At 41.0% G+C, this 11,109-nt stretch overlaps 1 protein-coding gene across 1 annotated transcript; it reads left to right on the top strand.

The window, feature by feature from the left end:
• Positions 1–707: 707 nt before the first annotated feature.
• On the top strand, positions 708–9,146 carry LOC139560516 (zinc finger protein 180-like). Its single transcript, XM_071377381.1, has 2 exons — positions 708–1,326; positions 7,582–9,146. Exons 1-2 carry the CDS (start codon positions 1,011–1,013, stop codon positions 8,469–8,471), a joined length of 1,206 nt encoding a protein of 401 aa, XP_071233482.1. The 5' UTR covers positions 708–1,010; the 3' UTR covers positions 8,472–9,146.
• The last annotated feature ends 1,963 nt before the right edge of the window (positions 9,147–11,109 follow it).

Below are 11,109 nucleotides of genomic sequence, written 5' to 3'. Positions count from 1 at the left end.
GAACACAGTCATGTGATATGTGGTATAGAAAAGTCCAATCTTAGAAATGGGAGGCACGATACTGTGTATCTGCAGGTGTCTATCTGGTCAAAACCACTGATACAGGTGCCCCTCCACGCTCTGGTGGGATGGATCATGTCTACAGAGAAACCTAGATTCAAATAATTAGTTTTGTGTGTATTGGGTATATGTTGTGAAATTGTTAGATATTACTTGTTAGACATTACTGCACCGTCGGAGCTAGAAACACAAGCATTTCACTACACCCGCAATAACCAATAAAATGTGATTTGATTTTAATTTGAAATAAATATCCTATTTATCAAAGGTGCTATTGGCTGGGGTCAAAATTACTCCAAAGGATTTTAATTTGTTAAAAGTCCATTTTGATACAGAAACCCTAAACCATGATTTAGATGTATTAAGAACAAGTTGATTGACAAAGTCATGAAAAATGGAATAAACCACATTCAGGCTATGATTAAAGATATGCATCTGGGGTCAAAATGATCCATGTTAGAAGTATGGTTCAATGCAAATATGTAGTGGGTGTACAGTTTGTTTTAAATTCTCACTCATTAAACACGAATCAATCAACACATGCTTCTCTTTGAACGACTTAATATAATATTACACTTTTATTAAATAAATGAAAAATAAACTTTAGGTTCCTCAACTGCGTTGCCCACTCCAGTCAGCAGACGGCGATGTGCGTCTTTTAGGTTCAGGCGATGCTGCCAGTGTGACGTATAATCTAGTGGACGGGACGCTCCTTCAACAACAACAGCTAGTCAGACACCCCCGTAGCTTTCTAGCAAACATAGCTACAACATTCACGCTTTTTACACTGTTTTGGTGTATATTAGTCGCTGTGTATTAAACACACTTCTGTCGTATGTACTTGTTGGCCCATTTAATTATATATTTACGTTGTTTGTCAGCTAGCTGGTTTGCTAAGTTAGCTTAGAACTAGGCTATTCGCTAATGCTAGCTAGCAAACATCTCCGACCATGAGTTCACTAAGCTACTCTCCTCCTGCTAAAGAAGAGGATGTCTGCTGGACGGAGAAAGAAACTCTCGTGAAAGAGGAGGAGGAAGAGGAGGATGTTACAATACAAAAACAAGTAGAGGATGAGGCTGTTACAGTGAAAGAAGAAGAGAAAGAAGTTACAGTGAAAGAAGAGGAAGAGGCGTTCAGAGTGAAAGAGGAGGAGGGTGTTACAGTAAAAGAAGAGGAGGATGCAGTTTTTGGAGTGAAAGAGGAGGAGGGGGAGATGACTGTCACATTGGAGGAAGAAGAGGAGGTTGGAGATCTGTTTAACACCAGTAAGTACCGTCTCTGCAGTCATTGAACCAATATGCAGTAAAGGGGTTCTACACTTTAATGTTGTTCTGTAGGAATGGCTGAAGCTACACTGTAATGTGTAGAACATTAAGAGTGGACCATCAACAAAACGTTAACAATTGATCAAATGCATCCAATGACAATGCCTGAAATACTGTAGTCCTCAATATCTCTTATTAGATTAGCCCAATATGTAGTCTTAAAGGGGCAATCAGCAGTTGTTACATCCATTTTGGGACTTATACATTAACGATATGTAAAAAATTAACTTATAAATGCCTCGTGAGCTTAGTTCAACTGTTGTACCCCATCAGAACCCAAAATATAAGCTTTGTTTTACTCCAATGTTTGTCAGTAAATATAAACAAACACTGTATATCCTCAAAAACATGGTTAAAACTATAATGTTGATATCATTGATGGTTGCATTTCTCCACCCCTCAACTTTTTACTGAAACGGGCAGGGAGTACGCGTTGTTATTGTTTCTACTGCTGATTGCTGCCCCCGTTACTCCTCAAGGTCCAAGGACTGTATGTTATTTTCAGAGGTAGACTGGCTCTGGCAGGTAAAATAGTCAAATAATCCATCTAAATGTGAATCGATTCTCAATTGCGATACGTTTCTAGAAACATAAATTGCTGTAATTATCAAAATAATTTCACACAATAGTTTCATATCACGTCAAAATAGGTAATCAGTCGCGATGCCCCAAAAGGTTAACCAAATTCCTATCTCGTCATTTCTCCTTCCTTCAGGCTTCTTTTTCTTCTTTGGACTTTATATGGCGGTTGGCAACCAACTTTAAGGTGCATTACCACCATCAACTGGACTTGAGTGTGGAACTCAGTTCATCTTTTAATCACCCACGTGGGTATATACCAAGACAGTCGTGGAGGGCACAACAAAACCTTTTCCCCCTCAGGAGACTGAAAAGATTTGGCATGGGTCCCCAGATCCTCAAAGGTAATACAGCTGCACCATTGAGAGCATCCTGACCGGTTGCATCACCGCCTGGTATGGCAACTGCTCGACATCTGACCGTAAGGCGCTACAGAGGGTAGTGCGAACGGCCCAGTACATCACTGTAGCCAAGCTTCCTGCCATCCAGGACCTATATAATAGGTGGTGTCAGAGGAAAGCCCACAAAATTGTCAGAGACTCCAGTCACTCAAGTTATAGACTGTTTTCTCTGCTACTGCACGGCAAGCGGTACCGGAGCGCCATGTCTAGGACCAAAAGCCTCATCAACAGCTTCTACCCCAATTTACATTGACCCCCCCCACCCCCCTCCCTTTTGTGCACTGCTGCTACTTGCTGGTTGTTTGTTACCTATGCATAGTCACTACGCCCCCACCTTCATGTACAGACTACCTCAACTAGCCTGTACCCCCGCATACTGACTCGGTACCGGTGCCCCCTGTATATAGCCTCCACACTGACTCGGTACCGGTGCCCCCTGTATATAGCCTCCACACTGACTCGGTACCGATGCCCCCTGTATATAGCCTCCACACTGACTCGGTACCGGTGCCCCCTGTATATAGCCTCGTTATTGTTATTCTCATTGTGTTACTTTTTATTATTACTTTTTATTTTAGTCTACTTGGTAAACGTTTTCTTCTTCTTGAACTGCACTGTTGGTTAATAAGGGCTTGTAAGTAAGCATTTCACTGTCAAGTCTAAGTTGGTGTCTTGACGGATTTGTAAAAAACAGTTTGTCATAAAACACTATATATATTTTTTTTTATGTTGCTGACACCCCTCCCCAGAGGTGTCTCATTATTGGGATTCATTGCTGATTCCTACCTGTAGCTCACTATGAGGTGTCTTGTGATACAGGTTAAGGGCCCTGTTGGAGATTGGTGGTTGGTAGCGGAGTCGAGGGAACAAGCAGGGTTGGACACGGCCATGTTATTATCCCACACACAGTCTCTGTGGTTCATATGAACCCCATTCTTGGGAATTAGATTTGATTACAAATCGCCCCTGTCTGTTTCCACAAAAGGGTTCCGTCTGTCCCGTTCCCAGCTAGGTCACGAGACTCTTTGTTGCCAGTACCTATGACTGGTTGATAGGGGAAACGTCCATGCTCATTATAGAAAAAGTAATTAGGGGAAAACTATTTAGTAAACTGAAATAAAACAACAAACCTGTTTGAAAAAGGAAAACTATTCCAAAACTATCTTTGACTCTAACTAAAATAGCCTAAAATAATAACCAGCATGAATTATGTTCAGTTTGAAAAATGTATATCTTAACTTTGGGCAAAAATAGAATTGTGTTTTAAATATTTTTTATGTGGTTTTAAAGCTTCTGAACCTGGTGGCTGCTAAATGCTGCCATGGGATGGCAATGTTTCAAATAGACCTAGCTTGTGTATCACTATCACTTGCTATCACCAGAAATACTTTAAGAAATGAGGATATTGGAAACTCCTTTCGATTCGTATTAACAGCTTAAAGAAAATAACATTGGCACGAAGTACCCTCTGTGAAAAAGAAGCACAACATTACAAATGTTTTCAGAGATGTGAGATAATTGACTTGTTCTCTGTAATATCGTATAGCTTTGCAATCGTGACATTACGTACTTTCAAGGAAAATAGGCAGGTTTCTCAACTCATACCCTGACATTAAAAATCGATTTTCGTGAGAATTAGCTTAGGATCTGTGTGTCACAGCATGACAATGTGAACATGATTGGTCGACAGTCTCTTGGACGGGCGTTATATACGCTTTGACATTTTCTGGAATAGTTTTTATTTGAAAACGTTTTTGTTTACTTGCCTGCCTATTGAATTTGGAATGCACTGTACTGTTCATCTCTGAAACTCACTGAGATAATTCCTTTGTTACAGCAGTAGCAATACAGGGATATAACATCTACAGAAAAGACAGGAATGCTTATGGGGGTGGTGTTGCTGTATACAGTGCATTTGGAAAGTTTTCAGACCCCTTGACTTTTTCCACATTTTGTTACGTTAATGCCTTATTCTAAAATTGATTAAATAATTTCCCCCCCTTTCAATTAGCTAATTTATTTGGCACACCTGCTTTGATTTGGAGAGTTTCTCCCATCCTTCTCTGTAGATCCTCTCTAGCTCTGTCAGGTTGGATGGGGAACATCACTGCAGAGCTATTTTCAGGTCTCTCCAGAGATGTTAGATTGGGCTGAAGTCCGGGCTCTGGCTGGGCCACTCAAGGACATTCAGAGACTTGTCCCGAAGCCACTCCTGTGTTGTCTTGGTTGTGTACTTAAGGTCGTTGTCCTGTTGGACGGCGAACCTTCACCCCCAGTCTGAGGTCCTGAGTGCTCTGGAGCTGGTCTTTCATCAAGGATCTCTCTGCACTTTGCTCCGTTAATATTTCCCTCGATCCTGTCTTGTCTCCCAGTCCCTGCAGCTGAAAAACATCCCCACAGCATGATGCTGCCACCCATGCTTCACCATAGGGATGGTGCCAGGTTTCCTCCAGATGTGACTCTTGGCAATCAGGCCAAAGAGTTCAATCTTGGTTTCATCAAGCCAGAGAATCTTGTTTCTCATGGTCTGAGAGTCCTTGAGGTGCCTTTTGGCAAACTCCGAGCAGGCCGTCATGTGCCTTTTACTGAGGAGTGGTTTCCATCTGGCCACTCTACCATAAATGTCTGATTGGTGGAGTGCTGAAGAGATGGTTGTCCTTCTGGAAGGTTCTCCCATCTCCACAGAGGAACTCTGGAGCTCTGTCAGAGTGACCATCAGGTTTTTGGTCACCTCCCTGACCAAGGCCCTTCTCCCCCGATCGCTCAGTTTGGCCAGGTGACCAGCTCTAGGAAGAGTGTTCCATTTAAGAATGATGGAGGCCACTGTGTTCTTGGGGGACTTCAATGCTGCAGATTTTTTTGGTACCCTTCCCCAGATCTGTGCCTCGACACAATCCTGTCTAGGAGCTCTAGGGACAGTTCCTTTGACCTCATGGCTTGGTTTTCGCTCTGACATGCACTGTCATTTGTGGGACCATATATAGACAGGTGTCTGCCTTCCAAATCATATCCAATCAATTGAATTTACCGCAGGTGGACTCCGAACAAGTTGTAGATACATCTCAAGGATGATTAATTGAAACAAGATGCACCTGAAAGCAATTTTTAGTTTCATAGCAAAGGGTCTGAATACTTATGTAAATAAGGTATTTCTGTTTTTTACCTGTTTTCACTTTGTCATTATGGGCTATTGATGACACACCTCTGAAACAAGATAGCCTAACCATCAGAAAAAACCTCTTCCTTAGCCTCCTCCTCCCGCTGCTGCTGGCCTTTGTAAATTCTAATGTTATGCTCCTATGGTTTCTGGTAATAGGCTACACCAGCAGTCGTTATGCTCCTATAGTTTCTGGTAATAGACTACACCAGCAGTCGTTATGGTCCTTTTGTTTCTGGTAATAGACTACACCAGCAGTCGTTATGCTCCTATAGTTTCTGGTAATAGGCTACACCAGCAGAAATACTATCAGACATCCCCAAATGGGCACATTTATAGGCCTACATTTGTGTGCAGGCCAGGTAGACTAATCCTACTTCTATATGAGTAATCATGTGTGTGTTCTTACTCAACAATGACAGGAGTGTTTCAAACAACAGACAATGAATAAATTGCCAAAACTGACGTATCTTGCGGGGGTCAGATCTGGGTGGTCTGCCAGGGACCGTTTCATTTAGTATCCGTTTGGGTCGGTTGGGGAATGATTGTAATTTCCCCATAGTATGTTGTACCGAAGTTGACCGACTGAAAGGGAGTGTAACTTTATGACTATAATTACTGTTACCCATGCTAATTTAAGGAATAAATTGAGACTCACGCTCATCGCCTGTGGAAGGCGGGGCTTCCAGCGATGCACCGATTTAATAGTATGTTGTACCTCGTTTCCCTCCTTCAGGGAACAGTAGTTATAGTCATAACGTGTGGATTTAACAGTATGTTGTACCTAGTTTTCCTCCTTCAGCGAACAGTAGTTATAGTCATAACGTGTGGATTTAATAGTATGTTGTACTTAGTTTCCCACCTTCAGAGAACAGTAGTTATAGTCATAACGTTAAGCTTGTCATATGATGAACTTCAACTTAAATACTGGATCTTGCTGTGGGACAGTTTTTTGTATTCAGATCTCTGAAATGCACTCTAACTACGTAACATTTAGTGTCTCCTTATGTTACGCAGGGAAAACAGTTTTCATGGGAACAGAAATCCTAAATCATTTCAGAGTTTGCTAAATCCAATGGTTCTAACCCGAGAGTCACCTTAACTTTGTTGACAACACCCGAATCGATACTGTCATTAACGCGGTTCTTCAATAATTACACAATACTTAATACTGTAGCTGTTTAGTTAGTCACATATTCAACTATCATAAGCTGTTCCAGGAAATCATTTTCTGAATGCCAGTCAAATGACAAACATCACGATGCAACAACAACCAAAGTGCTCCTTCATTCATTACTCTGGTAAAGACAATTATGCCGTGCTCCATGTTGGATCCAACATCCCTAACAAATTGATGTTATTGTCTGCCTGATTTACCGTAGGGTCTCTTTAGTCTGTTTGGACACAGAGATACTTAGCTCATAATGTGTAGAGAACTGTTCCTTGATGGATAGGCTATTGTACAACACACAGAGCTATTTTCCTTTATTCAGGACATTTAGAATGACAACACATTACAGAGTAGCCTAGTGGGATTATTCACGAAATTATCTGGTTATGAAATGTCATGACAGACATTTTAGTTTCCATGTTTCACCTGAAATATTAAATGATGTATAGTCCTAGATCTGTGTTATTGTTAGGTGAAGTTATGGGTCCTACAGTAGGTCTATGATATTTGTATAACTATAATTTCTATAACTAGTGGTTTCCGCATTAGCATGGAGGAGTTTCTGCAACCAAATTGCGTGTGCATCGCCCTCATGCGCCAATTTGAGCAAACACAGAAAGGGGCCTATATTGGAGACCAAAAGTCGTCTGGCACACTGCTTAGGATTTCAACAACTTTAATAACTTATTTCTAGCCTACAATCATCGATGTTACTAGTAATGTGAAAACAAGACTAAATATGGCTTGTTGCTCACTTGACCGTCTTAAGATAATTGTAACATTCATTACAGACGTCAATTGTTGTACAACATCATCTATCATGTTGGCATCACCTTTAATAGTGGATTTCTGTTGTTATGTCCCTTTAACCATCTGTCTGACTTTAGGAGAGAGACATGACTACCGTGGAGCCTCTGGGGAGTCTCTACAACATCATGAAGATGACGAGGCAGAGAAGAGTCTCTCCACATCAGAGCACCTCAAGAAACATCAGCGGAGACCCACAGGGAAGAAATCTCATCGCTGCTCTGACTGTGGGAAGAGTTACTTAAGATCAAATTCACTAAAAGTACACATGAGAATTCACACTGGAGAGAAACCTTATAGCTGTGATCAATGTGGGAAGAGTTTTACTCGCTCAAACGGACTGATAGTACATCTGAGAGCACACACAGGAGAGAAACCTTATAGCTGTATTCAATGTGGGAAGAGTTTTACTAGCTCAAGCTGCCTGATAGTACATCTGAGAGCACACACAGGAGAGAAACATTATAGCTGTAATCAATGTGAGAAGAGTTTTACTAGCTCAAGCAGCCTGGTATCACACCAGAGAAAACACACAGGAGAGAAACCTTTTAGCTGTAATCAATGTTGGATGAGTTTTACTCAGTCAAGCAACCTGGTATCACACCAGAGAACACACACAGGAGAGAAACCTTATAGCTGTGATCAATGTGGGAAGAGTTTTACTCAGTCAAGCAGCCTGGTTTCACACCAGAGAACACACACAGGAGAGAAACCTTATAGCTGTGATCAATGTGGGAAGAGTTTTACTACATCTAGTCATCTGACTATACACCAGAGAACACACACAGGAGAGAAGCCTTATAGCTGTACTCAATGTGGGAAGAGTTTTGTTACATCTAGCCATTTGATTTTACACCAGAGAACACACACAGGAGAGAAACCTTATAGCTGTAAGCAATGTGGGAAGAGTTGTACTCGGTCAAGCAACCTGGTATCACACCAGAGAACACACAGGATTGAAACCTTATAGCTGTGATCAATGTGGGAAGAGTTTTACTACATCTAGCCATCTGATTGTGCACCAGAGAACACACACAGGAGAGAATCCTTGCTGTGATCAATGTGGGAAGAGATTCTATGATAAAAGATCTCTAAATAAACATCAGAAAATACATGGAGTTGTTTCATGATATCAATGAAATAATTTCACAATGTAGAATGTTTAAACATTGTAGTAGGAGTATTTTAGTGATGTCACAATGTACAATCATAAACGTTGTCATTATGGGTTATTGTTTGTAGATTGATTTGGAAAACAATATTATTTAATCAATTTTAGAATAAGGCTGTAACGTAGCAACATGTGTAAAAAGTCAAGGGGTCTGAATACTTTCTAAATGCTCTGAATATGCTATTGGTTTACTGTTAGAATAAGTTGTATGACTACACCAATACTGTTAAAGCAACGATGCATAGACCTAGAAAATGCATGGCCAACCTTGCTGCTAGAAATCTAGCTACTGGGTGTGCAGATTTCTGTTCCAGCCATGCACTAACACCTGACATTGTGCTGATTATTTGGATTAGACACTATTCAACTATTCAATCATGTCTTGTTTTGGAGTCAGGGGGATGTCTACATCCACTGCCCATTTCCACAGGTGTTCTTTATGATATGAAATAAAGGGTTGATTCACAGAATGAACTAGAGTGTCTTTTTGGGTCATTGAACATTCCCTGTTTGTCTGTTTTATTTGGTTGTTACTCTAATTTAGTCTGATGATATTGATGCACAATCAATGTCTGGCTGACTGTCAACTGAGTCAATCTAGTACCCACAGAATGAATGTTGTGGGTATTTAATTCTGCTACATTTAAAATTATTTTAAGCTTTATTTAACTAGGCAAGACGGTTAAGAACCAATTCTTATTTACAATGACGGCCTACCGGGGAACAGTCGGTTAACTGCCTTGTTCAGGGGCAGAACGACAGATTTTTACCTTGTCAGCTCGGGATCCACCAATCTTTTGGTTTCTGGCCCAATGCTCTAACCACTAGGCTACCTGCCGGCCCATAGGCGTGTCCAATGCAGACATGATGGATTAGTATTGGCTTATATTATAGACTCATAATGAGGCTAACCATGTCAAAGGAGACCAGATTAGACTCATAATGAGGCTGACAATGTTGAAGGAGACCAGATTTGACTCATAATGAGGCTAACCATGTTGAAGGAGACCAGATTAGACTCATTATGAGGCTAACCATGTTGAAGGTGACCAGATTAGACTCATAATAAGGTTAACCGTGTCGAAGGAGACCAGACTAGACTCATGATCAGTCGTGGAAAAAGTACCCAATTGTCATATTTGAGTAAAAGCATAGATACCTCAATAGAAAGTTACCCAGTAAAATATTACTTGAGTAAAAGTCTAAAAGTATTTGGTTTTAAATATACTTAAGTATCAAAAGTAAAAGTATAAATCATTTCAAATTCCATATATTAAGCAAACCAGATGGCACCATTTTCTTGTTTTTTATTTATTTACGGATAGCCAGGGGCACACTCCAACACTCAGACATAATTTACAAACAAAGCATTTGTGTTTAGTGAGTCAGTCAGATCAGATGCAGTAGGGACGACCAGGGATGTTCTCTGTTTAGTGAGTCCGTCAGGTCAGAGGCAGTAGGGACGGCCAGGGATGTTCTCTGTTTAGTGAGTCCGTCAGACCAGAGGCAGTAGGGACGACCAGGGATGTTCTCTGTTTAGTGAGTCTGTCAGATCAGAGGCAGTAGGGATGAAGAAGGAAGAAGGAAGGCTATCACTCCACTGAAGAAGGAAGTCTATCACTCCATTTTGCAATGCCATACCCTGTGGACGGCGCTTAATTGGAGCCAATTTCTTCCTACAACAGGACAATGACCTAAAGCACAGCTCCAAACTATGCAAGAACTATTGAGGGAAGAAGCAGTCAGCTGGTATTCTGTCTATAATGGAGTGGTCAGCACAGTCACCGGATCTCAACCCTATTGAGCTGTTGTGGGAGCAGCTTGACCGTATGACACGTAAGAAGTGCCCATCAAGCCAATCCAACTTGTGGGAGGTGCTGCAGGAAGCATGGGGTGAAATCTCTTCAGATTACCTCAACATATTGACAACTAGAATGCCAAAGGTCTGCAAGGCTATAATTGCTGCAAATGGAGGATTCATTGACAAAAGCAAAGTTTGAAGGACACAATTATTATTCCAATTATAAATCATTATTTATAACCTTGTCAAAGTCTTGACTATATTTCCTATTCATTTTGCAACTCATTTTATGTATGTTTTCATGGAAAACAAGGACATTTCTAATTGACCCCAAACTTTTGAACGGTAATGTAGGTTTGAGCAACACAGAATTTAGAACTGTCTTATTATTATAGATGACGTCCCACACGCCGTAGAGCGTGCGCAGCGTAGCCTTTATGTCATCTACTGAACCACTGACCATGTTCGAGAGGATCAAATCCATGTTGCATTGTGGGTACATGGTGACTGGTTGACTGATTTATAAATAACAATGAGTAGTTATTTATGATGCAAGGCGATTTGTAGATCACTCAGTTGGCAGTCGCCTGCAGTGTCGAACCAGCCCAATATCAAACCAATCAGGTGGTTGTTCGA

Source organism: Salvelinus alpinus, chromosome 30 (genome assembly GCF_045679555.1).
Source record: "Salvelinus alpinus chromosome 30, SLU_Salpinus.1, whole genome shotgun sequence".
Taxonomy (NCBI): domain Eukaryota; kingdom Metazoa; phylum Chordata; class Actinopteri; order Salmoniformes; family Salmonidae; genus Salvelinus; species Salvelinus alpinus.
The sequence above is the reverse complement of the archived record's forward strand: the minus strand, read 5'-3'. Positions and strand labels throughout refer to the sequence as shown.

What these genes read in the sequence shown, in the direction of transcription:
- LOC139560516 (XM_071377381.1), top strand. Translation starts at nt 1,011, where the DNA reads ATGAGTTCACTAAGCTACTCTCCTCCTGCTAAAGAAGAGGATGTCTGC. An exon ending in TGGAGATCTGTTTAACACCA is followed by an intron (nt 1,327 to 7,581) that starts GTAAGTACCGTC and finishes GTCTGACTTTAG; the next exon opens with GAGAGAGACATGACTACCGT.